Genomic DNA, 25782 nt, shown 5'->3' with positions numbered 1-25782 from the left:
TGGGCCTGTCAGAGCCCTTGGGACCAGTGCTATGGAGGGAAGAAAGTGTGCTTGAGTATCCACAGATGCACGGATGTAATTCAATTGCATGAATGTTGGAGCTATTTGGAATACCCTGGGGAGTCCCCTGGGCTTTCCTCTTCCAGCCTAGGTGGACAGGGGTCTTCTGCGGGGCCAAGGTCCCTCCTGCAGTCCTCTGCAAAGCCTCAAAAGGCACCAGATGCTTCCCTGCAGGCTGCCGAGGGGAGCCCTATGTTCAGCAGAGGAAGAGTTATGCGGGGAGGTCAGGGCGAGCTGGGGAGCTGTGACTGCCTTAAATCAAGCAATTCTTTGCAGCTGTCAGGTTGACACTTTTACGTCACGCCAAGGGCTGCTCCTCAAGCGTGGATATGCAGGGGGGGTTTCTTTGCACTTCCAGTGCAAGGATATTTCCAGCTTGTGCTCCCCACAGCTCACCCGCTGCCTGCAGCAAGGAAGGAAGCACCTGCAGAGGTGAGCAGGGAGGTGGTATTTTAATCTGTCCAAGCCAGATGAGGAGAGCAGCCGCGGACAGAGCATTTGGTCTATCTGGAGTTTAGAAAAGGAAACAGTTTTCCTGCCTGACCTTGGCCCCGGTTGACATGTGCAGCACTTTGTAAAGTTAATTGCGTATTGAACAGGTAGTGGAGTGGAAAGGAGCTGCAGGTGGTGCGTGCTTGCAGAGTCTGCTCTCAGCAAAGCAGGGTTTGGATCTTCCTTTGCATGATCAGCCTCCCAGATCTGGGAGGAATCTGCCTCGAGCTCTGCCCACCAGTTGGTTTTCTTTGTTGGTGCAGTTCCTGCCATTAGCGATTTTTATAATGATCCATTTTATAGCAGCTCATCCTAAACAGTTTGGAAACTGTTTAGGGTAAGACAGAGGGGAAGAGAGAGGAAACCTCTCTTTCCTTTGAAATTCCGTATGAATTTAGAGAAAGCAGCTCGTGCTTGAGCAGGTTGAAGCTGAGCTGCCACACGCTCCCAGAGGCCCCAGATTAAGACAAAAATGGAGTTGGGAAGAAATGGGGAGAGACAAGAGGCTCTCACTTCATCCTTTGCTGATGTCCCCATCACTGTTCGCACAGTTACAAAGCTTTTCCAAAGGTTTACTTTTCCCCTTCCCTTCCAGCTTTTTCTGCCTAAACTCAGACCCGTGAAGATGGCATAGACCCCTGCCTGATTTCGCCTGCTTTTATTTTCAGCTCCCACCTATGCTCCAGCCCACCTTCATCGTCCATCACCACCGAGCAATGCTACAGCTCCGATCCCAGACTGGTTGAATTTGGGGCCCGGCGTTAACCCTAGGAAATCTGAAAGAAACGTGCCTCTCCGTTTCAAAAAGCCCGTGTTTGTCAGCAGTTACCACTTAGATCTGAGGTATCGATAACCGCCCTTCAGTCCTCCCAAGGTTTTCAGCACTTTGGCCCTGGTCCAGAGGAGCACTTACACACGTGTTTAGCTCGGAGAGGGCGAGCAGTCCCCGTTCGGGTTGTGGCTGTGCATTGTGGATGGGCATATTCTCCGTGCAGAGCGACCCACAGCAGATTTCATGCACCGTGTTCATCCCCACGTGCAGAGGGGGTGCAGCGTTTGCAGCATTTCCCTTCCTGCCCCAGCTCCTGGTGTCGTTCGATTATGTGACACCCTCTTCTGCTTTTTTTTTTAATTATTTTTTTTAGGAGACATTTCCAGGCCATGTGGTTCTGGTGAAAACCTTGAAAAATTCCACTTAAAGGAGTTAAAAAAAAAAAAACACCTCCAGGTAACACAGACATGATCTTTAAAATAACTCATTTCATATTTACAAGGCAGACAAAAACACATTTTTACTTTTAACAAAAAACAAACAAAAAATAACAATCCACAATGCATACCATTGTTATTATTTTTTATTATTATTGTTGCTCTTATAATTAGAAAACAAAGCTAATGCTGCGTCCCTGAACAGGGGGTAACTTTTGTTCTAGATGAATAAACCATAGCTCTGCTGAAATATTTAATCAAACTCCATCTGACTGATGAAACTGCTCCTGAGGGGAAAACAAAGCAAAAACAAAACATGTTGTGCATGTTAAAGTCATTAATCTCAGGTGGATTTCAAGTTTCCTGTTCTTTCCCCCCTCTCCCAAATCTTGTTTTCTGCTCCATCTCCCACGTGAAGAGGGCAAAGTCTGGGTCCAGTCTGCTCTTGGTGGCAAAACGATGGTGTTTCCCCACAGGGAAGGCAAATCCTTCGTGGTGGGATGAGGGTGTCAAGGACGAGGTTGTAGATTGCATGGTAAGGAGAAGGACTGGCTAGGACTTCGGTTTGGGATTAAAAAATTACTCCAGACCATGCAGGATGCTTTCACTGCTTCCTGCTTGGATTCTGTTTGATGCCTGGAGTGATCCCATCAGAAATCTGTTTGCAAACGGATGGTGCGGGAGAAGGAAAAGCCCAGGGTTGAGCTTTCCTCCTGCTGCCCTCATCCCCTTGTACCTCCAGAGCATCCTCCCAGCATCTTCCCCAGGCTGGTACCTGGGGTGGGCACCGCATGCGTGGCTCACTGGGAGGATGCTCATGGCTGTCTACAGGGATCTGTTTTCTAGCAGAAAACAGGCATGGTCCCTCGAGGACTCTAATATCTTTCTCCTGACAAAGGCACCATTAATCGTATTCAGATTTGTGCCTCCTTTCCCCTCCCGCTGCCCTCACCAAGAGCTTTTGTAGCTGCACATGAAACACTCGTGGGGTGCCTGCTTGAGCATGATCAAGATGCTTTCCACTTTGCAGACTAAAAAATAAAAAAATAAAAAAAAATTGGATGGGAGTTTTCTATAATGAATGTTGTTTGCCTACCTTGGGGAGCAACCTAAATGATATAAAGCTGGAAGGGGGTGAGGATGGGGGGAATTCATCAAAAAGTATAAAGCCAGCTGGATGCGTGCAAGGTTTAAATCCTCAGATTTGGAAATAGCATTAAGTACAAGCTGTTTTATTAAACCACAGATATTTTTTTCAAATGAATAAATGCTACAAAGCCACCAACGTAACACTTTTCAAGATTGCTTGTCTTTTTCCCTCAAGGGTAATATTGTAATATTTTGAAATAATAATATTTATGGGAATATATCAGCTGTATTTTCCCAGCTAACGTAAATCAACAGAGCTGTATAGTAGGATGTGGAGCTAAGCCAAATTATGCCAGCTGTTAGGATCTAGCAGGGCATGTTAGGAGAGAGGGAACTGTAGCATCACCCTACAGAGACATTCACGTTAATTAAAGCCATTTCATTCAGAAGCTGAAAGACCTTTGTGTTTCAGAGCAAAGTTTTGAAAGCTGGCTACCCTGGGGTTGATATGTGAACGTGTTGCTCTGCTGTTAGGGATAGATTTTCCTTGCAAAACCCTGCAAAATTGGTTTGTGGCAAACATTCTTTCAGGCCATACTTGCACAGAGAATTAATTGGCAGCTGCATTTCAGACTCTCATTGCACTGAGCATTGCAATTGCAAGCAAGAGCACTTCTCTCTTCTGGCCTCTTTCATAGAATCACAGAATGGTTTGGGTTGGAGGGGACCTCAAAGATCACCTAACTCCAACCCCCTGCCATGGGCAGGGACAACTCCCACTACTAGGTTGCTCAAAGCCCCATCTAGCCTGGCCTTGGGCACTGCCAGGGATGGGGCACCCAGAGCTTCTCTAAGCAAACTTCTCTCTGCACTTTGCTGCTGATGCCAGGAGAAAAGCACCCAGAACACCAGGAACTCGATGACCCTAATTTGCTGGATGAAACAGGGCTGTGCAACGAGGGGTGCTGGTCAGGGTGCAGCCACTGCAGAGAAGAAAAAGGTTTCTGAAACTTGGGAGTTACGGCAAAAGGAGTGTAGCAGCATTGATTCATAGATCAACAGCCTAGGACATGGGCTGGGGCCTCATTGACCCAAAGAAGCAAAACACAGATGAAGCCGGTTGTGAAGGATTTCGGGAGGAGCAAGAAGAGATTTTGAGCCTGGATGCACTGAACCACAATCCTCCAAGCACTGCAGCCATTTCAGTTCAACATCTAAAGGTCACTTCCCACCTTGGGGTCTGAGGACCTGCAGATGCCTGGTAGGCTTACTCACATCTTCTCTCATTCTGCAAAGATAAGATTTTTTCTGACATGGGAAAAGCAGCTGAGGAACAAGGGCCTGACATTGGAGGAGTGAAATGCAGCTGAAAACAATGTGCATACGGAGCATTTCTTCCATCTCGCTATTTTTGCGCCAAGCCCAAAGACTCAAGACATCAGCAAGGGAGCAAGAAAAAGTCATTACAGAACAGAATTGAAATGCTCAAGTTTTCCTTCAGTCAGAACATCCCTTGGCTTCGTCAGGAACTGGAATTAAAAAGAAAATTCCTTAAAAGAATGAAATCTGACTTTGTCTTTACAATACCAAACAAAGCCAAATTCTGGCTTTGGAGAGCAGTGGGACTCATGCCACCGACCTGTCTGCATGTCAGCCTAAAGACACCCAACCGCTCATCACACCGTGCTGCGGAGACATTTTAGTCCACCAGCTTTTATGGGGTGACAATAACACAAACCACTGACAAAGTACCAAAGGCCTCTTTTTGCCTCCCCGGGGCTGGGGGAGGGAAAGGCAGCGAGGAGACCAAACCCATTACAGCAAAGCAAAGTAGCTGAGGAGAACAAAATATCTCTAATTTTGCTACAGCACACAATGCTAGAGAATGAAACATCTCTAATTTTGCTCTACAGCCCACCATGCTATTTTCTTCTAGCTCCCAAGGGCTGCTCAGAAGCAAGTCAGAAGCAGTTGGCTCCTAGAGAATGGCTGGTTGGGAAGAAAAGGATTCAGAGGAAGACAATGGCCGTGTTTCCCCCTAGAGAAGTGCCACTGTCCCCACGTTTGTGTAGGAGTGATTTGCTGGCTGCTTACATGATTTTGCAGAACAGACTCCCCATAAATGTTTTGAAGGACCTCACAGCCTCTGCAGCCTTCTCCTGGAGCAGACATCCCCCTCCAGTGTCCCTTTCCCTAACAGAGACACAGAGGTGAATGCCCATAGCAAAAAAAAAAAAAAAAAAAGAGAGACAAAGCAACTTAACTTGAGCTAAAATCTCCACTGCACAGCATCTCTCTGCACTCAGGAGTGAGAAACAAGCCACCCATGAGAAGCATCAGTCACGTTTGTGAATGCACTCCCTGGGGGCACTGGGATATTTAACTGATGAACAACAAAAAAAAAAACAAGAACGGTGACTCTTCCTTCCTCCGAGTGCTCCGTTTCATTATCTTGACTGTATCTTGGCTAATTCTGCTCAAAATAAAGAGGCTGGGGAAACAGGGAATACAGGAACTTATCGATCGCACGCCAGCGAGAGCCTCAAGCTACGCTCTTCTCCTGTCCTTGGGAAGGAGACCGGGGTTTGCTTTCCAAGTAGGAAACAATGTCCTTGGGTGAAACATAATAAGCTAACATTCTGCTGTTGCACCAGTAACTTCAGCATTTATTCCATACTATTGTTAAGGCTTGTTTATAGTATATAGATATATTTACGTAGGAAGAAGAGTAGAGGAAAGCGCAAGATATATCTTATAAATATTTCTGTATGTCCGCGTACAAAAGAAAATATGTACAGCCACCGATAGTGGTTTTCTCTGCGCCAGGGCAGAAGGACTGATTTGTTCCCACTCTTTTCTGCGGGGAATAGCTGCTACCCTGCACGTCTGCATGCCAGGACTGGACCTGCTGTGCTCTCTGCATATTTTTGGGGCTGGGTCAATAGTTTTGCCAGGGGGAGAGAGGGAGTGGCACCTTTCCCTAAGGACTGGATGGCCCAGTGTGGCAGAAAAAGTGTGAGTTGCCACAGGTCAAGACAGAAAGAGAGCAGGAGCTTTTTTCTTTTTTTTTTTCCATTGGATTTTCACTTCACTTTTGTATTTTAACCTAATGGCTCCACTACAACCCAAGGACCCCATTAAACCCTTCTCAGCATGCCCTATTCTCACTGTCTCTGGCATCTCATAGTTGTTTTGATTTTCCATGGCTGAGTGTGAAGCCCCATCCAGCCCAGACAACTCAGGGACAGATTTTCCTGTAGCAGTAACTGGGAAGTCACAGACCTGCTTAAAAGAAAGATTAAAATGGGTTAGTCATTTCAGGGGATGGACCTGAAATCTTTCCACCTTTACCATCCTGAGTGGATGCTTCCATGCTGAAAATTTAGTCTTTGGCAACAAATGCAGTTATTGCTGAACAGTTGTAGCGTTTTTGCTTCTGGGATGGTCCTAATGCAGACTCGGTACCTGTGTGAGAAGGCATAAGCAGGTGTGAGCCTTGGTTATTTTTCAGGCAGGTGTTACTTTTCTTCCCCAAGGGAAAGTTTCTAATTTTGCTTCTCAAAATATTAAGGCACTTGATGGCTGGACATTATTGGCAACCACAGGAAATATTTTGGAAGAAGATACCATCCCAAATGAGTTTTTGTCTTCTCAGAGAGCATTTTATTGGTGGGGGAAAGCCTTCCGTTTTTTACATTTTTTTAAGGGTCTCATTTTTACGTGGCATGATTGCTTTTTTTGTCCTCCTACCATGTGTCTTCAAGTCCATGTCTTTACAAGATGAACGACGTCTAGTCGGGGAAATGTTTTCTCTTCTCTGAATAGTGCTGGGGTGCCGCTGGCGTCTCAGCTCCCGGGCGGAGCGAGGGGCTTTCACTTGCACACGTATCTCTCGACAGTCCTCTCGCACTTTTTACAGGTCACGTAGCAGCACCAGTGGTATTTGCAGTGGCACCGCTCCACCACTTTGTCCATGTAGGGGTTGTAGCCTCTGCCGCAGCACATCAGGTCACAGCTGTCGCTCCCGTTGGAGGTCTTGTTGCATTGCCTGGAAGAAAGGAAAGGTGGTGAGCTGTTGTAAATACCAGCAGGGCTTTCCCAACCTAGTGTCTGGGGTGATGCTGGGGTCTGACGGCTCTGCAAGGTGCTGGGTGAAGGCAGCGTGGTAGAGACCCCAGGGCTGCACTTGCATTTTTCTGGGCAACCTGTTTAGGGCTGAGAAGAGCTCCAGTTGGAAGCGACCTGCTGGAGCGGGCCTGGAGGAGGCCACGAGGATGCTCAGGGGCTGGAGCAGCTCTGCTGTGGGGCCAGGCTGAGAGAGCTGGGGGTGGTGGGCCTGGGGAAGAGAAGGCCCCGGGGAGAGCTGCCAGCGGCCTGCCAGGGCCTGCAGGGGGGGCAGGGAAGCTGGGGAGGGACTCTTTGTCAGGGCTGGGGGGACAGGACGAGGGGCACCGGCTGGAGCCTGGCAGGGGGGAGGCTTCGGGGAGGCGTTGGGAAGAAATTCTTCCCTCTGAGGGTGCTGAGGCCCTGGCCCAGGCTGCCCAGAGGAGCTGGGGGTGCCCCAGCCCTGGCAGTGCTCAAGGCCAGGCTGGGTGGGGCTGGGGGCAGCCTGGGCTTAGGAGACGTGTCCCTGACCATGGCAGGACATTGAAATTAGATGATCCTTAAGGTCTCTTCCAACCCAAACCATTCTGTGGTTCTGTTTCTATGACCATGAATTCCTGCTTGGGCAGGAGGTTTGGACCTAATGACCTCCAGGCAAAGAAGCGAAGCTATCGTGATACCTTCACCGCACCACAAGCTCATCGTCCCTAGCAAAGTGTATTCCCAGGCAGGCTCCGAGGCTGTCTGAAAGGAGCTGGGGTAAGATGATGCCCTAAAGAACAAACACCGGTGTTTGTCCAGCATGACCTAACCTGAAAAACACAGGGGACGAACCCTGCAGCCAGAGAGTATTTGCACAGGCTCTGTGCCAAAGATCCCAGGCTGGGAAAGCTCCTGAGCAGACTCCTACAGCCGTTACTCAGCCCTGAACCTCTCAGGGAAATTACAGCCGATCCTAACAGGGCCAGACTCTGCACTTTTCCCTCCGAGTGTGTCCCAGCCCAGCAGAAGCAGCCGGGGAGCTGGCCCTGTCCCACCCCGAGCCCTGACCCAGGAGCAGGCAGCACAGCGGGAGCGCAGCGCAGGATGACAAGTCGCCAAATATCACATGGCCTTTCACTGCTTGTTTTGCTTCTGCTTTTAATTAAAGCCAGGCTCGTCGGGATAAGTCGGGCATTGTGTGGGGTTCCCTTGCTTCAAATGCTTGCGAGCAGCTGGCTTGAGGATTTTGAAAATAACCCATGAACTGGGGAATCTTTTTCCTTGATCACCAGCATGGAGAAGCCTTGGAAGGGACTGAAGAGCTGGATCCTCAACCACTCTCAAAGGCCAGCTATCACACTCTCCTAAAATACTCGAAGCTGGCAGACATGAAAGCACAAAAAGCATTGACTTTTGGGTGGGATGAACCATGTCCTGGAGATGACATTTCTCCAGGGGCTGTAAAGATAGCCCAGGGTGAAAGTGTTCATGTTTGGTCAGATGCCTGGCTGGACACTAATGCTTTAGGGTAAAATATCTCATTATGCACCCAACACAGTGAGGCTGTGAACTTGATGGAGACTTGACATTACTGTAAGAAAGGTAATTTGAAGATTGCAGGGAGACTGCTGACATCTCTCCTAAATCTCATCCTGCCTGGCTAGTTTGGACAGAAACAGTTTAAGGCAGATTTGGGGCAGGGAAAGGAGAAATTCGGACGCTTGAGCTGAGCACTCCATTAATAGATGAAAACAAATCCATGAGATTTATAGGAATTCCTCATGAGGTAATGCTTTAGGAGAAGTTATGGGATTAATGAGGTGTTGGGATTTTGTTCTTGTTCTTCTCTTATTTATTTCTGACTCAGGCGGGCCTCCTGTTTGTTATTTCTGACTTGCATTCCTCCCCAGGTTCAGTTTTTAAAGGCTCCCCCCCCCTTCTCCCCTTCATTCAGGAGTGTGTGTAAATATTTACAAACCTTTGAAAGCCTCTACCGAAGGCAAAGTCTGCAACCACACCAAGTGTGTTTGCCTAATGCTGAACCAAAGGCGTTGTTACTGCCCTGGGGGCCGGGGCCCCTCTGCCAGGAAACCTCCGAATGACTCCTCATAAATGTATTTGTAAATGTATTAAATATTCAGAGCAAAGGTTCAAATATAGGGATGGTGACATTAGAAGAGGGGAGGGAATTTGACAACCTTACTCAGCTTTAACAGAGGCCGGAAAGGCTTCTGCATGGAGGTTCCCCTAGTGAGGACTGTGAATCTGCAGGAGCACGGGGCTGGGTATGCAGTGTGTCCCTGCCCCCTTGTGCTAAAAGCCCATTAAAATGGCCAAGGAAAGGGACGTGGTGCCACTCTGGCTCCAATTCAGCACCAGAGAGTCAAATTTATCCCATTTAGAGAACAAAGCTCTTCCACCTGTTGTCTGGGTTCAGGGAATCACCCTTTCCTTGCACCCAACTCCTGTGGTTTGAGGGGGGGAAAAAATGACCTAGATGGGCTTTCCCATAGCTGTGTCCATCCCTTTCAGCCTGAAGTATAGGAAAAGAACAAAATCTACCAAAAAATACCCAAGTTTCCCTCAGTTTTGGATCAAGGAACAGTGACATTCTGGAAGGAAGGAGGGGTAAAGAGCCAAAGCAAAGCTTTTGACTCTATCCCGAACCTAAATGTCTTTCTAGAAAACTTTTCCGACAATGCCACTAACCAGGCATATTGTTATCTGTTTTAAATTATAGTCACGGGCAACTTATCTTAATTTTCTTTCTTTTCTTAAACAAACTGAAACAAAGTTAGCTTCTCAGCTGTAACTAGCCATACAAAAAGCAAGTGGGGGAAGACAAAGGAGCCCGAAGACCAGAGTTTACCCACAGAAGCTGCCCCCAAGCATCTGCTTTCAGAGCCCACGGCTGCGATCTCAGCAGGCTCCCTGCTGATGGGTTAAGTTCAGTCTCATTTGTTTTGGGCCCGGTCCAGCACAATTCCAGCAACTCGGAGAAATGCCCTGCTCCCGAGTCTCGGAGAGAAAACATGAACACAGGCGATTGCATCTTAACACAACACCGTAACCTCTAGAAGCACTTGGAAGACTGGTGAAAAACGATGCTTCGGCCAAAATCCCAGCCAAGGTCCTGGCTCAGGAGCAGGCTTTCACGTTGCCACGGTGCTTTGTCCTTCTTTATGCAAGAAGGGAGGAGGTCAGCCCTGCTGACTGGACAAATCCTGCTCAATCTCCTTGTCCAAAACTCCCCTTTCCAGCCCTCTTTGCAAAAACACTGCCGTGCATCACTCCCTGAGCCCCAACAGCTTCATCACAGGGGTGGTCTCTGGCACAGAAGGGCAAGGACGTCCTGGTACCTCTAAGAGTCTTCCCCGTCTCACATCTCTAAGCCATCTCATCGTTACCTCCTGGGGGATTTTCATTTTAAAATATCCATTTTGCTCTCTTGCAGAGGGGGGAGGAGGTCTGCTGCTTTGTTCTGCAGTGAGCTGCAGAAGGGATTTCAGCTGGAAATCTAAGTACAGCAGGCAGGAGCACAGAGCGAACGGCAGCTTGCTCAAGCTCTCCTTAAAACCACCTGAGCCATGTGTTAGGAGAACTTGAGCAAGATTTTCTAGTCAAAAGCAAGATCAGTGAGCCCTCTATGTGGAAACCATCCACCTTCTACCATCCTGCTTAGGATTGCTCTTTCAGCTCTCTTAGGGCCTTGCAAGAGTGCAGGTACATTAAAAGCTGTGGGAAGATGTCACATACTTTCACCGTGAATGCCAGTTCCCTTCTGTGCCATCAGCAGATGACAGGATAGTTTTTGGTTGCCCAGCTGGCATCTGAGAGCCAAACTGGGGCCTGCTGTGTCCTGTGTCACCTGCAGTAATGCCATGTGGCAACAGGGACGTGCTAGGCATCCGCTGGGACCTCACTCCCCAAGTCCTATTGAAAAGTGGGAGCTGCTTACAGGGACATAAGAAATGTCCCGCCTGGCCCAGCACTCTGCGATGGCTGCGGGAGATGCTGTTTAGAGAGGAAAACACAAATCTGGCCACTTTCTGTAGTCTTCCCCCTCACACTCCACCAGCATCTGGGCTGTTGCGTTAGGGATGACAGAGGATACATTCCTGTTTGACCTCACAGGATCCCCCCTGTGGGCATGTTGGCCATGGGTTTGTCTCATCCCTTTCTGACCGCAGGGAAACCACCTGTCTCCATGAACTCCAGCAGCCACAAGTCCCAGAAGACACTACTGCTGTGTAAAGAAATACTTTCTTTTCTCTCTTTTAGATCAAGTTCCTAGTCGTTTCTCTAGTGCCCTTTGCTCCGGTAATGTCATGCTGCACAGCGGTACATAAAGGAAAGAAAAATAATTCGAGTCCCCCAGGAAGTATGTAAAACAATGGGCATTGCTAAAAATACATCAAAGTGCACAATTTCATGTACGATTTTGAGGGCAGGATCTTAACTACTTTTAAATTGCTTTCTCATCCACAAGGAATATCTGGAGACTGACACTGAACAACTGTACAAAAGAGAGTTATCAATACTTCATGTCAGCAAGGAGATGTCAAGGGAGATCCTGGAACCAGCCTGTATTTTCATTAAAGAATAGAGAGAAACCTTACAAGCCTGTGGATAATGCTGGGGCAAAAGGAACCAAGAGCGTTTTGTGAGAGTGGATTAAAATGCAAAGCAGCAACACACTTTGAGAAAGATCCAGATAAATGTGGGAACATTCCCAGGAGAGTCAGAGGAGCAGTTCAGAAAGCAGAAAAGGTTGAAGGAACTGGCTTAGAGAAGTGAGTAAGAGCTGACTCCCCATCTACAAAAGATTATTGCAAAAAGGAGAGAACAAATGTTCTTTATATGCAGAGGAAAGAGGACAAGAAATGACCGGTTTGAATTGGAAAAATAAAAAATCAAAATAAGAATCAGGTTAAGACAAACTTAGCTCTAAGGATAGTAAAGCTCTGGAACAGGTTGTTCCAGAAGCTGTTTTTTAAGGAGTAGATAAACACCTTCAATAATGGGCCAGGTATTCTCAGTTCAGTCTCACTGCTAAAATGATCGGGTTCTGTGGAGTCATTCCCAGTCCTGATGTTCTCTAACTCAACACTAGTTTGAGGCAGAGAGACTAAATATGTTTAGGAGAGCTGGCTTGTTTTTTTCCCCCGAAATTCACTATCCACTGCAATTTTACTATGTGAAATTATATTTAACCTCCAGAACGCTCATTATTCACAGAAGTTTTCAGGTCAAATTCAGGTTTCTCAAAGTGGGAAGGATTCAAACTTCCCTGGGGCTTAAATGAGAAAAAGCCCAAGAAGGTACAGGTGGGCCAACTACTGAAATTGGTGCCAACCACGAGCATGTTACCTTGGGAAGGTGGAAATGGCGGGTGGAAGGAACAGAAAGGTCCTATTTTTCTGACTTTTCTTTGGTTTAAACTTCTGGAACACTCACAAAGGAATTTTTGTTACTAGTTATTTGCTATTTGTTGAGTCCCATGAACAAAAGGTAGCACATCAGTTCCAAAAATTGCTAAACCATCACACAAATTATAACAAAATCAAAATCTAAGCTCAGCGTATTGTTCCTTGTGCTCTCACTGAGCGATGGAAACTTAAGGAGGGTCTAATAAAAACCAAACACCAAATGCTGTCGTCTATCCATAACCACCACTCGTCCCCCTCTAAGTATGGGTGCTTCTGCTAAGAAATTTCATTGCCCACATAATCACACGATGCAAAGCACTCAGGCAGATGAAAGGCAGAGTGACTGGACATTAATGGGGTCAAAACAAAGGGTTGTCATTGAACATTGAAGACCACTGGGTCCTTGTTTCATAGCATTTAATCAACCTGGATGTCTGGACCACCAAAATGCCAAAGAGGTAGCCACCAGCCACTAACTCCTTGCAGCTAAACGAGTCAACACCGAGCAGCATGTTCAGTTAACTCCATGCATGCTCCTATCCATTAAAAGAAATCAGCATAAGACACCTCAGGAGAGAGTTAAGACTAATATTTTATATTGCAGAAATAAAAGAGCCAATACATAAGCAAGGAGCAACCACCAAAGGATGGCCGCGTTCATTGCCAAAGTCAGCTAAGGAGTGGTGGCTGAGCACCCCTGCCTAGCTTCAGCACGACATTGCAGCCTGATTTCTGTGGCATTAAGACAGCTCCTTCCCATCTTCAGCACGGAGGAAGCCGCATTCGCTTGGCTCCAAGGCTTCTCTGGGAAAGATCAGTAATAAACAGCTCAGTAATCTCTGCAAGGCCTCGGGGGCTGGAGACTTTTCTATGCATGGCAGAATTTCCCTTGCCTTGGATTCCTTATGGGACCTTAAACAGCCTTTGAAATACGACACGTTGCACACTACTGATAAAGAAGGTTAATACTTTTGCCTTTTTTCTCACAAAAGAGGTCCCATTTTTATAATCTACTATTATTTATCTTCTGCTTGAAGCTGATAACAAATTTTTCAGGCAGGAGAAACTGAACTATGTCGTTAAAAGACAAGTTATAGGGTGTTTATTTCCAAGAAGGCTCTGAAACAGGAATATATATAGGATATGCATTTCCCTGTGGTTGACTTGTATCGAAAGTCATACAATCCACATGCTGCTCCACCGATCAGCTTCTTTAGATTTGTCTCCAGATGATTTTTATTTGCTACGAAAGCGTGATGGTGGCAAACAAACACACGGAGTTTGGCTGCAATCAGTGCGGGTTGCAGCAAGCCTGTTTGCAGGAGCCTCGGACACCAGTTGCAAAACTCAGCTCCTTAATCAGATTTTGAGCACTTCAAAGCATTGTGAGGCTTCAAATCACAGGTTTGGGTTCAGCTCCCTGGCTTTGAAATCTGGGTACACACCAACTGCTTGGAGGCATGCAGATTCCCAAACCATTTCTAATTTCAACATGGAATTAAGAAAGGCTAGGATGTCTTAGAAAACACTGCAGGGTCTTTCTGAATAAGGCTTTGAAAAGAAGTGAAGTGAAGAGCCCTGAAAGGCTTTTGAGTAATTGGGCTCACGTTTTCTGAGTGGATTTTCACGCGGTTGCACTATAAAGTTACTTGATTCCCTTTCCTGCCTGAGAAACACACAATATGCCTGAGCCATGTGAGGGATAATTACAGAGATGGAAGCAACTGATTAGATTATCCCTTCCACCCACCTGCCAGTGCAGGATTGTTCCCTACAGCATACATGGAAACCCAATATGTCCAAGGTGCTGCAACTAAGCCATCAAACCTTGCCCTGCTTCTTGCGTGCTCCTAGCAAGCACCAGACCTGGGGGAGAGGGAGAGCAGAACGGACTTTTCCTCCACGTCAAATGAAACAACTCACGTTTTGTAAGGAACGTGCAATAATCTGAAGGTTTTAAATCCAGTAACGGGAAAATGGGTTGTTAATCATAGAATCATAAAATCATGGAATCAGAGAAGGATTTGGGTTGGAAGGGACCTTAAAGACCATTTAATTCCACACCCCTGCCATGGGCAGGAACAGCCCAGGCTGGGCACTGCCAGGGCTGGGGCATCCCCAGCTCCTCTGGGCAGCCTGGGCCAGGGCCTCAGCACCCTCAGAGGGAAGAATTTCCTAACATCTGATCTAAATTCACCCTCTTTTAGTTTAAAGCCATTACCCCTTTTCCTGTCACTACACTCCCTGAAAAAGTGTCCCTCTTCAATGGGAACCTCTCTTAATGGGAACCTCTGTCTTCTACACCCCTTCAGAGACAGAAATTGAGGCTGGAATATGCTGAAGATGCCCAGAGGTCTCCTGGAGCACAGTGAGATAGGTCTGCACCATGACATCCTACAAGGAAGTCCCACACCCCTGTTCATGACCCAAAAGAGGTCAAAGAGGGAACAGGCAGGTGGTGGAAGAATAGAAGAGAAGAGAGAAAACAAACTGAGGGACCACCACTAAAATCCCTTTTTGATTATGTTTGCTGTAAAAGACCTTAAAAATTAGCCTAGTAGGAAACAGCAGGATTTCCCAAAAAAATTTTGATGTGCACAAGGATAAAATGTTAAGATGCCTCCGGGACTTGACTTATAAAATAAAAAACCTGTTTGGGCTATTTCCATGTGAGTGTTTTACATCTTTTGGGGTAAGCATAAGCCATGCTTTTTTTTCCTGCCCTCTCCCACAGCAGCCTGTTTGTGTTCCTGCTCCTTGTCCCTGTCATTAGCCACTATCTACAACTGGAACAGAGCCACAGCGTTTAGAATACATCAAATGCCCTCTCCGTGAGAGAAAAAATTGTAGAGGGGAAAAAAAGGCATCTGTGGGAGAAGGAGAAAGAAGAATAAACCCAACACATTGTGGAGGTTTTATACTTCTTTCCTCTAATTTCTCATTGTGGGGGTTTTATACTTCTTTCCTCTAAAACAAAGGGCTGCCGTGGCTTGTGTTACACTTGCCGATTCTGAGACACCAGGCATCTTCTCAACCGCATTGAAAATGCGTGTAACTACACATGACCTTACAGCTTGGCCTGAGAGAGACCTACAGCTCAACACAGGTCTATCTCGCCCTCCTCCCCTCCTTCATCGTCATCTTGCACATCCAAGAGTAAGGAGTATTTCTTGACAGGTTCCTTCTGAACGTCATCCCCTCCTGCCTTAATATCTCACTCCTCTAAATCCTCACTCAATCTCACTTCCCCTGGACCCTTGCCTGGAAGGCTCACAATCACTGCTGTCGCCCAGCTCAGGATAAACAGATGCCTGCAATACACATTTTCCTATCCCCAAGAAAAAAAAAAATCATTCAAGATCTTTACGTATTTTTCATCACTAATTAGGATAAAAAGGCAAAATCTCCTGTAAAATGAAATTAGATGAATAGAAAGTAACACCTCCCTCCCCTCTAAAAGGATTTCAGCTCATGGAAAATGTTTCATTTGGCAGACCTCTAATGAATTCAGTTTGTTTTTCACACAACCTGTTGATTTCATGCAATTCCTATAAAACCAATTTCCAAATAACCTCCCCAATTTTTTTTCATTGCAAAACAGCGTGTCCCAACAAAGAGGTCTTTTTCAAGACACGAGTTTGTCAAAATCCATGCAAATCCACAAAAACATCACTTCCACTTACATGACATTTTCCTTCAGAAAACAATCTCGGCACATGCAGTGCCCTACAGTCCTCAGTGACTCATAAACATCTTCATTGCTAATTACTGCACCACCGCTGGACTGGGAATGAACGAGCTATTGTATGGCAGTCCAGCCATTGCCGGCAGTCCAGGTGGAGGATACAAAGCTCTAACTGTCACCAAACAGCAGAGGACAAACAGGACACACTTCCCATAAGCTGCCTCACTCAACTGTCATCTTTACCAGGTTGGCTCCACCAGATAAATGTTGATTTATTGTCTATAGAATGGTGGTTCCAGATTAAAGGACCATTGCCAAAGGGTATCGTCTAAAGACCATTCGCCAAACATTGCTTGAAAGAAAAGTATCCCAAAAGGATGCATCTTTTGTGCATTTGAGTCATTTATTTCACTTCTCTGACAGTAAAATCTTCTCTCCACTTAACTTCTCAATACACAATGGAAAGACCACTGCGTCCAATAAGAGTTAAAATAAAAACACCCAAAAAAAGGGCAGGTGCATGCCTTGCAATGTGACTACATGAGACTGCACCACAAAGTATCACAAAGAACAAAGAAGAATTAAGGGAACTATCTGAAGGAAGCCAAGTAAGCAGGCAGCAACATTAAGCCATCTTGAAATCCAGCTGTTGTATGCACTTAACATAAATCCTGGAAATTCTGCAAAATTCTGGAAGCACAACTATTTGGCTGTTAGAGGGTCTGCTGCCCACCAGTGGAAATGATTTGTCAAAGAGGGAATTAAACAGATCATGGGAAGACACACGCATGTCTGCTTCCTGTTGAAGGGACAGCATTGTGCCCACTGTGGGTTTGGGTGTGATGACCTTAAATCACCAGTCTTAATGGGATGAAGACATACCTACGCATAAACACGAGACAGAAATACCAGGATTTTTAAAAGACAGTGGAAGAAAAATCCTAAGTATTAATCTTCTTGGGTGACAGGGCTTTTTTAAGGCTGCGTGCAAGCACTGGTCCGAATTGGGTTAACACTTGCCTGCTTAGGGGAACCTTCAAGTAGAGTAACACCTCGTCACATGAGAAAGGGTTGGGTTGCAAGAGGGACTCAATAAAGTAAAAATCAGCTGCTTGATCAGTGCACCTGCTGAGGTGAGCTGCATAAATGGCTTTCTAAGAAGATTTCAGAAGGTATCCTGTACCTGCCAGTATAATGGAAAAGGTGCCTATAGCCCTGTCTCGGCTGCAACACCACAAAAAGCCTCGAGCATCTGTGGACCATACTGTTCATTAAGATGTTCTTTACCTGCACGCATGTGCTACCTCCACAGTTATTTACCTCTTATTCATACACGGTCCCCTCTGCCCCTTCCTTCTTTGGGGTGCAGAGTGCAGTCAGCACCCGCTGCGGAAACCCTCACCTGTCCTGGGTCCCATGCGACCCCACTTTCTCGTTCTTCATGCAGAAATCAGGTGAGCTCTGTAGGTAAATCAGCTCTGTCTCTTTAACCGGCCTGATATCAATATCCTTTGGCACGAGGTATTTGCGGGTGCCCATGGGCCGGTGAACGACCTTGGTGGCCGATAAATACTTGTTTTTGAGGTCCAATGCAATGTCTCGCAGCTCTTGAAGGCCTTTCCAACAGGTCTTGATAGAGCATGACCCAGAAACTCCATGGCACTTACATTTCATTTCAAGAGAGGCTTTTAAGACCTGCAAAAAAGGAAGGCAGGAGTTAGGAAATGCTCTTAAGTCCAAATATCTCACAACCTTGCTAATGAAGATTCTTTCTTAATGGAGACTGCTATAAAAAAGGACTGCTGCTCTGATTTCTGCACATGCTAGGGCAGCTACTGTGCAGAGGGAATGAAATCCCACAGCTCCGTGGTGATCTCTGTCAGCCCAGGACTGCTTTCACCGGGTGCTTTACACACCTTTGCAGCCAGCAGACCAAAGAGTACTTTGAATTTTGATGAGATATCTACATGGGGCTGCATTTACACCCTCTGAATTCTTAAGGAGCTGAAATTCAAAGCAATCCATAAAGATATATAACATGCATTTCTGCCTCCTGCAGATTTAAGTATTGAGTAAGAGATGTCAAGGCTTTGATGAATTCAAAGCACCCTGACCCTGCCTTTCTGCTGGCCATGGGGCCAGAAAAACATTTTACTTTGGTACATCTCTAATTTTACGACTGTAGGAAATGGCAGGGAACGCTGACAGGAAAGGGTGAATCCACCAGCCATGACAACACTGTCCCAAATGAAAATTTGCCCATTGCAATTAAAACAAAAACTCAAGACATTGTAATAATAATAATAATAAACAGACACAAAGGGAATGCAGGGAATGGTAGAGAAAAACACCCAGAGGAGGAAGGGTTGTGCTCTGCAAAGGTAAGTTCAGCCGGTAGCTACACAGAAAGCTGCCAATGAGCTCAGCATGCTCCAAATTTTATCTGCTTCAGCGCCTGAGAGCAAGCAGCCCTGGAAGGATCAAACTGTGTGGTAGGACCAGAGCTGGGAACTGCTGAAGCCTCAGAGATGGGTGCAGGGCTCACCTTTATGGTCCCCCACCCCAATTTCTCCAGCTGCACGGAGGGCTGCAGCGGGGATTTGCTCCCTGGTGCATGCCAAGCACCATGCATGGTAAGCGTTATCCCTGCGTTGGCACACCCACAGGATGCAAGCTGTTAAAAGCAGCTTGTGCCAGATATGGGAGTAATCACTAGCGAAGCAGTTTGGAAAGGAACAAATCAGCCCTCCTGGCTGCAGGGATGGCTGGGAGGCAGCTGCTGCTGGACATGTCTGGCAGATGATAATCCTCCGCGCTTACACAGCACTTCACATGTGCAACGCCCTTGGCAGAGCACTACGGGACCCGTCCCCACCACACCTCCTGGGGTAAGCAAGCCAGAGCCATCCTCGGCTGCGGATAGGGTGGCAATGAGACATCCCACCCACGGTTCTAGAGGGCTGCTGTTAGCATTCAGGGCCTCCTGAGTCCCAGCATGAGTTATATAGCCAGAGTCTTCAGCAGGCCAAAGGAGTTCAGAGCAATCTGGGAGAAACCTGCTCCTTTTGCTAGCTGATAGAGACACTGAACCTCACAGAGCGACCGACCACTACAGATGGTTGTACAAGTACAATAACTCTCGTGGATTTGTTACCTGTCTCCCTACTTCACTGTTGTGCAGATGCATCAGTTTATTGGCTTGTGATCCTGATTTTTTCATCTTCATGGGAGCATCTGAAAATTTGGACCCCATGATAAGACCATAGTTGAGGTTGTCTGCACATCCTCCCCATCGATACCCAGGTCCAGGTGTCTCACCTGGGATGGGACCACAGGAACAGCCAGGGAGGTCCCCGGTGGTGCAGGCTCTGGCAATGGTGTGACTGATGGCAGCAGCAGAAAGGGCATACACAAAGGCTGACTCCCTTGTGCCTGGAAGAGACAAGAACTCCAACTCAGCCTCCTGGGACAGCTAAATGTCTCCCCAGAAGAGACTCGCATAATCTCTGCCCCACAGAACACCAAACACACCAACTCGCTGCAGCTGAGAACTCTCATATCATCATCAGCTTGGAGAAAATCTCCCCAAAAAGCTCTTCAACTTGTGAAACAACATCCCAGCAGGGCAAGGAGGCACATGGATTCACGCAACTTGTCCACTGTGGTGAGATTTGCTCTTGAAGCATGTGAGGAATCACAGAATCACAGAATGGCTGAGGTTGGAAGGGACCTCTGCAGGCCACCTGCTCCAACCCCTACTGAAGCAGGGGCACCCCAAGCAGGGTGACCAGGACCGTGTCTAGATGGCTTCTGAGTATCTCCAAAAAGGAAGACTCCACAGCTTCTCTGGGCAGCCTGTGCCATTGTACAGTACAGCAGAGAAGTGTTTCCTGATGGAGGAAGCCCCCCATGGATTATCCTGCTTCCTTTTGTCCCTGTGTGCAAGGATTCTCTGACCCATAAGAGAGCTGTCTGGACAGCCTCAGGGGTAGCATGTGCTGTTTGCAAATCTGAATGTTGTGAAAAACAGCTCCACAGCTGTTAGCAAGTGCTCCATGACTCCTTGGGGGCCAGCAATAGCCAGCACTTCTGCCATTCACCAGCCACACGGGTCCTCCCATGACTGTGGTGCAGGTTCAAGCCCGCAGAGCGCTTGCCAGACCAGTCCTTTTGGGAACTACAGACCAGTCAGCCTCACCTCTATGCGTGGGAAGATCATGGAACAGATCCTGGAAGCAATGTCAAGGCACATGCAGGACAAGGAGGTGATCCCAGAAAGCCACCACGGCTTCACCAAGGGCAAATCGTGTCTGACCAATCTGGTGGCCTTCTATGATGGGGTGACTGCATTAGTCAATGAGGGAAGACTGACCAATATCATCTATCTGGACTTCTGGAAGGCCTTTGACACCATCCCATATGGCATCCTGATCTCCAAATTGGAGAGAGATGTATTTGATGGGTAGACTACTCAGTGGATAAGGAGTTGGCTTGAAGGCCGCACCCAGAGAGTGGTGGTCAATGGCTCCATGCCCAGGTAGAGGCTGGTGACGAGTGGTGTACCTCAGGGGTCTGTCTTGGGACCAGTCCCGTTTAATATCTTTATCAGTGACATAGAGAGTGGGATTGAGTGCACCCTCAGTAAGTTTGCAGATGACACCAAGCTGAGTGGTGTGGTTGATAAAACAGAAAGAAGGGATGCCATCCAAGGGGACCTGGACAAGCTTGAGAAGTGGGCCCATGTGAACCTCATGAGCCAGCAGTGCACGCTTGCAGCCCAGAAGGCCAGCTGCATCCTGAGGAGTGGCCAGCAGGGCGAGGGAGGGGATTGTCCCCCTGGGCCCCGCTCTCGGGAGGCCCCCCCTGCAGCGCTGCGTTCAGCTCTGGGCCCAGCACAAGGACACGGAGCTGCTGGAGCGGGCCCGGAGGAGGCCGCGAGGATGCTCAGGGGCTGGAGCAGCTCTGCTGTGGGGCCAGGCTGAGAGAGCTGGGGGTGGTGGGCCTGGGGAAGAGAAGGCCCCGGGGAGAGCTGCCAGCGGCCTGCCAGGGCCTGCAGGGGGGGCAGGGAAGCTGGGGAGGGACTCTTTGTCAGGGCTGGGGGGACAGGACGAGGGGCACCGGCTGGAGCCTGGCAGGGGGGAGGCTTCGGGGAGGCGTTGGGAAGAAATTCTTCCCTCTGAGGGCGCTGAGGCCCTGGCCCAGGCTGCCCAGAGGAGCTGGGGGTGCCCCAGCCCTGGCAGTGCCCAAGGCCAGGCTGGGTGGGCTGGGGGCAGCCTGGGCTGGGGGCAGGGCAGGGGGTTGGAATTAGATGATCCTTAAGGTCTCTTCCAACCCAAACCATTCTGTGATTCTAGTGAGACCAGCAAACCAGACTGATGTCATGCACCTTAAGAGCTGTGGGAGGCCAGGTCTTGGATTCAAGAGCTCCTGGGCACAGCTGGCAGCACAGAGATGAACGTGGTCTCAGAGAGCAGGCCCACCACACCATGCAGTCCTTCCACATCCCCCTGGCAGCACGACCCTTCCCCAACACGCATACACACACGCTGGCCAACTCTACTCACTCATGTCCCTGGCTGAGCCCAGCAGTGGTGTTTACCTCTCTCTAAGTCCAGCAGGTAGTTTGGAGCAAGCTCAATGGATGAGCAGTTCCACCGCATGTCTGAGAAAGTTTTACGACAGGTCTTTATCACTTCCCGGGCTGCCTGGATGATGGTCTGCATCAGCTCCAGGTTGCTGCGGCACAGCTGCACCTGGGAAACCACCAGGCCTTCGAGCTGCTTGCAGTGCTGGGTTTGATTCAGGGCCAAAGCCGAAGGAGTCTTGGACAGAGCTCTGAGGAGACAAGCACATGCAAAAAGGCATTAAAACCCACAAAAAGTTAATCTCCAGGTCGGTATTAATTTCTCCAGTATCTCTGACCCAGCAAATGTTTTGGCCTGCGGTCATCTGACCTAATATTAGCTACCTGCAAATTATGTGCCTAGTTTAAGATGGTAAGAGAGATGGGCAACTTTTAAAAGTGATTTATCTCAGCTAAAGTAGGTGTTGAAGATGGGTGGGAAGAGTCACCTTCTAAACCTGTGCAATTCCCTACATCATCTAGAGGAGCCTGAACAAAAGCTCCTGGGGCGTATGCCAAGTTGACTAAATGCGTAAATTCTTGTGGGAAGGGCTTTTTTTGGTGAAGAACGAAGAGGACAGACCTCCCAACAGAGTGAAAAATGACCCATCAGTTCCACGATAACAGAAAGCTGGGTCTTCCAAGACTGTGGTATTCAGAAAAAAAAAAAAAAAAAAAATCAGGTTGGTGCTATCAGTGTTTTGCATTCAGCATCTGTCTCACACACTCTCTAAGGATTATGCTAAATGTCATGTGATTAATTATGGAGAAAATCCTCTGCAAGGCCTAGGGGAAAGCCACCAAGTTTGCAAAACAGATGCTTTCCCTTAGAGTTAACACCAAGGGCCTCCACCAATTCCATTGCAGTTGCACTTAGATAAGTCTGTTTCTCTAGTCTCCAAAGATTTAGTGCAGAAGCACAAGGCAAATATGTGCAAAGAGACTATCATGATCAGAACTAAGAAGGGATCCACTAAAACCAGAAGGCATGTTACCATGGAAGAAGCCATTAATACCCCATGGACCCCACTGGTTCTTTTAGGGTGCAATTGTCAACGTTTCACACTCCAGGTAAAAATAAATAAATAAAAAATAAAAAGCAAATGGTGCCATGCATCGGAGTATTCTGTGCTTTTCTTTCCCAAGCACCCAGAGAGATCAGCAGAAGCCTGGTGTGTAACTCTCTTTGTATCTTTATGACCTGCTTAGGGCAGTCATAAATGTTATTCGTTCCCATAAAACAACTTTCGAGCTGGCTGCATCAGTAACTGGCATATGATCCTGGCAACACAACTGCCTTAACACATATTTCCTTCTCTCCTTGTTAAATGTGTTGCCTTTCAGTTTCATCCTAAGCCATCTTGGTTAGTTTGGCATACTAGCAGACACATTTCTGGGCATATTTCACTTTATTGCTGTAACATCCCCGTCCTTCAGAAGTTAAATGAGATGGAAATGGAGCTAAAAATGAGCCCTAACCAAGATTGGGGATATTAGCTCTGATCTCCAGTTTTCAGGAAAACACATCTATGTTCCACCGACTCCCTCAAGGTTGGCTTGAACCAGCTGCTGTGTATGTTGGAGCTCTCCCCGGGCTGCACATAACTGCTAACCCCAACCCCTCCTTGAGTGAGGAAAAGCTCAAACCCTTGCTAGTGCTGAGCAGGGCTGCGCTGACAAATTCCCAGGCGGCTGGAATCTGGCATTTCTGGCACTAGATAATCAGTGGCAAACTTGGAAGGGAAACCACCACTCTGCTAGCAATGTAAACTTATACATCATACATATATTTAAAGAGGTCTATTAAATATACAGAGAGCAGAAGTTTGGTCCAGTGAATTGCAAGGGAAAGAAGAAAGCTGAGGATCTAATTGTCAGAAATTCTGCCCTGTCGTTCATCTCTGTTCCTTGCTCACCAGGGACAACGTTGGCTGCATGAAGGGGGGGTACCTCCAGAAGGCACCTCGCCCTGCCGTAGATGTGGATCGGTGCTGGACTTGATCTGGTGGTGAGTGACAAAATATGTTGGTGATATTCTGGGTGTTCAGGGAGCTCAGACATATCACATCTCTGAAGGCAGAGGGGCAGGTGACTTGGGACAATCTTGGGACTGCAAACCTCCATAGTGTGGACTTAATGCTAGTCCTTCAGATCCTTCTTTAGCCCATGGAAATAAAGAGTTCTTAGGGTGTAATTAGCTGATGTTCATCAGAAAGCTACAGCAGGATAAGATGATAAACCCTGGAAGAGCCCTTTTTCTGCACTGGCTATAGGGGGAACCCAGGCACTAAGCTCGGATGCAGACATCTGGACTGTATAAGAACAGGGATGGGTGAGATGAGTCCAACCCCTAGCACTTGGCTCCAGAAACCTGTGAAAACTTATCCCAGAAAACCTATCAGCAACTCTCAGGAAAGGGCTGAAATGCAAATCAGGCAAGAGGCCAAAGCAGCTCGCCACTAATAGAGTAGGAATGATAAATACTCCAGCACAGTACACCCCGAGCAGAAAAAAAACAGGCAGGGTGAGGCAGGCTTCACAGCCTGAGCTTCAGGCGAATGGGGAATGCTCCAGGTCTCGGAGAGAGGCCAGACCATTGGGAGCAGCGCTAATCAGAGGTGCCAAGTGAGGCTGCAGAGGCTTTGGGTTGTCCCAGCTGGCCCTGGCCGTCCCTCAAGGAGGATTCATGTGTCTGATAGATCCTGCACCACATCTGCTAGCCCTGTGTAGAGGTCTTGGGTGTCTTTAAAGGACCTGGAAGTCTATATTGATGCACCTGCCTCTCACCATTACAGATAAACCAGGAACAACACAGAAAACCACCTTCAAGTTGGGATGAGAGCTGAATTCAGACTGAAGCTCACCCCAGGTGTGAAAAAAGGGAACTGTGGATGTACGAAGAGATCGCTGTAGTACGGTGTTATTACAGAAGGCCTGAAATGGTCACTGCTGGAGAAGCAGATTTGCAATGCGACAAGAGAGAAATTCACTTTATGGAAGAGGGGAAAAGATCTGCCAGAAGGTCGGGAAAGGAAGTACTGTGGCCCCTTTGGGAAGAATTCGGTAAATGGCAGCAGTGGCTGTTCCTTGTCGAATGAGCCGAGCTCCAGGGAGCCCGCCAAGAATAAAAAAGCACGACGCAAGAAGGTGTTTTCTGAACATCTCCCAGGCCTGAACTTCATGCTTTTGCTTGTGAGAACCTATAATTGGAAACATCTCCAAGCGTCGGGAGGAAAAAGTAAAGGGTAATGGGGATGGAAAAGAAAACTCACAGTTATTGGAGTCACTTGCTGAGACCGAAAAGTGCATTTATAAATCACAGATTAGGAATGTGAGAGGCCTATTAGGTCATCTAGTCCATGCCCTGACAGCACAGGTTTGCTCAGTCTCTGTCCTACATTCATAAATGTCTTCCCCCATCCCCTTGTTGCTTTAAACCTTCCCCGTGGAAAGGCACCGGCCCTCCCTGCTCCCCAAATTCTGGCAACACCATGGGGGGATGCTCACCACTTGCAAAGGACAACGTTGGGGTGCCCATTTGTGGGCAGCAGAAAGGAAATTTGGTGGTGGGGGTGGGTCTCTACCCCATCTTCCCCAGCTCTGGGAGAGAAACTGGAGCCAAAGGGGCATAGGCAGCCCAAATAAAGGAGCCCTCAAGGGCACAGTTAGCAGAACAGACTTTAATCCTCAGTCTAGGAAAAAAATCCCTGATAAAAACATTTGTTTGGACTCCCACACTTCATCTGAGAAGCAGCATACAAGGGTTTTACCTGCTGCCATCCCATAAATGTTGCTTTTCACATTTTCCTCCCGCTAACATCATGCTCCCCTCCCTTGACCCTCCTGCTCCATCCCTCATTCTCCAAATGGTGAGGACAACTGAAGGGTGGTTGTTTTTTCTTTTTTTCTTTTTTTTTTTTTTATATAAATATATACACATTTGACCCATCCCTTTAAATAAACAGGCTCCAAACCAAACATCTCCTGCTTTATATATAGCATAGCAGGGCTTTCAATTGAAGTTATGGATACTGACAGAAAACCATAAACGTAATTACAGAGGAAATATGATGCATGGATGGATCATGACTTTCGTTTACTCTTTTAAT

At 47.5% G+C, this 25782-nt stretch overlaps 1 protein-coding gene across 4 annotated transcripts in view; it reads right to left on the bottom strand.

Moving 5' to 3' along the window:
- Nucleotides 1-1818: 1818 nt before the first annotated feature.
- Nucleotides 1819-25782, bottom strand: part of WNT11 (Wnt family member 11) — a 33695-nt gene continuing 9731 nt past the window's right edge. For 3 of the 4 annotated variants that reach the window (XM_080600741.1, XM_080600739.1, XM_080600740.1), the window contains 4 exons: nt 21650-21885; nt 19205-19482; nt 17453-17745; nt 1819-6898 (listed from right to left, as the gene is read on the bottom strand). In XM_080600741.1, coding sequence (XP_080456867.1) covers nt 6724-6898; nt 17453-17745; nt 19205-19482; nt 21650-21885 — 982 coding nt within the window. In that variant the 3' untranslated portion in view covers nt 1819-6723. The remainder of the gene's footprint in view (nt 6899-17452; nt 17746-19204; nt 19483-21649; nt 21886-25782) is intronic. The other variant, XM_080600742.1, reaches the window with a different exon arrangement.

This window comes from Anser brachyrhynchus (assembly GCF_964034855.1).
Source record: "Anser brachyrhynchus genome assembly, chromosome: 1".
In the NCBI taxonomy this organism is placed as follows: Eukaryota; Metazoa; Chordata; class Aves; order Anseriformes; family Anatidae; genus Anser; species Anser brachyrhynchus.
Note: the sequence above shows the minus strand (reverse complement) of the source record. Positions and strands in the feature narration are given on the sequence as shown.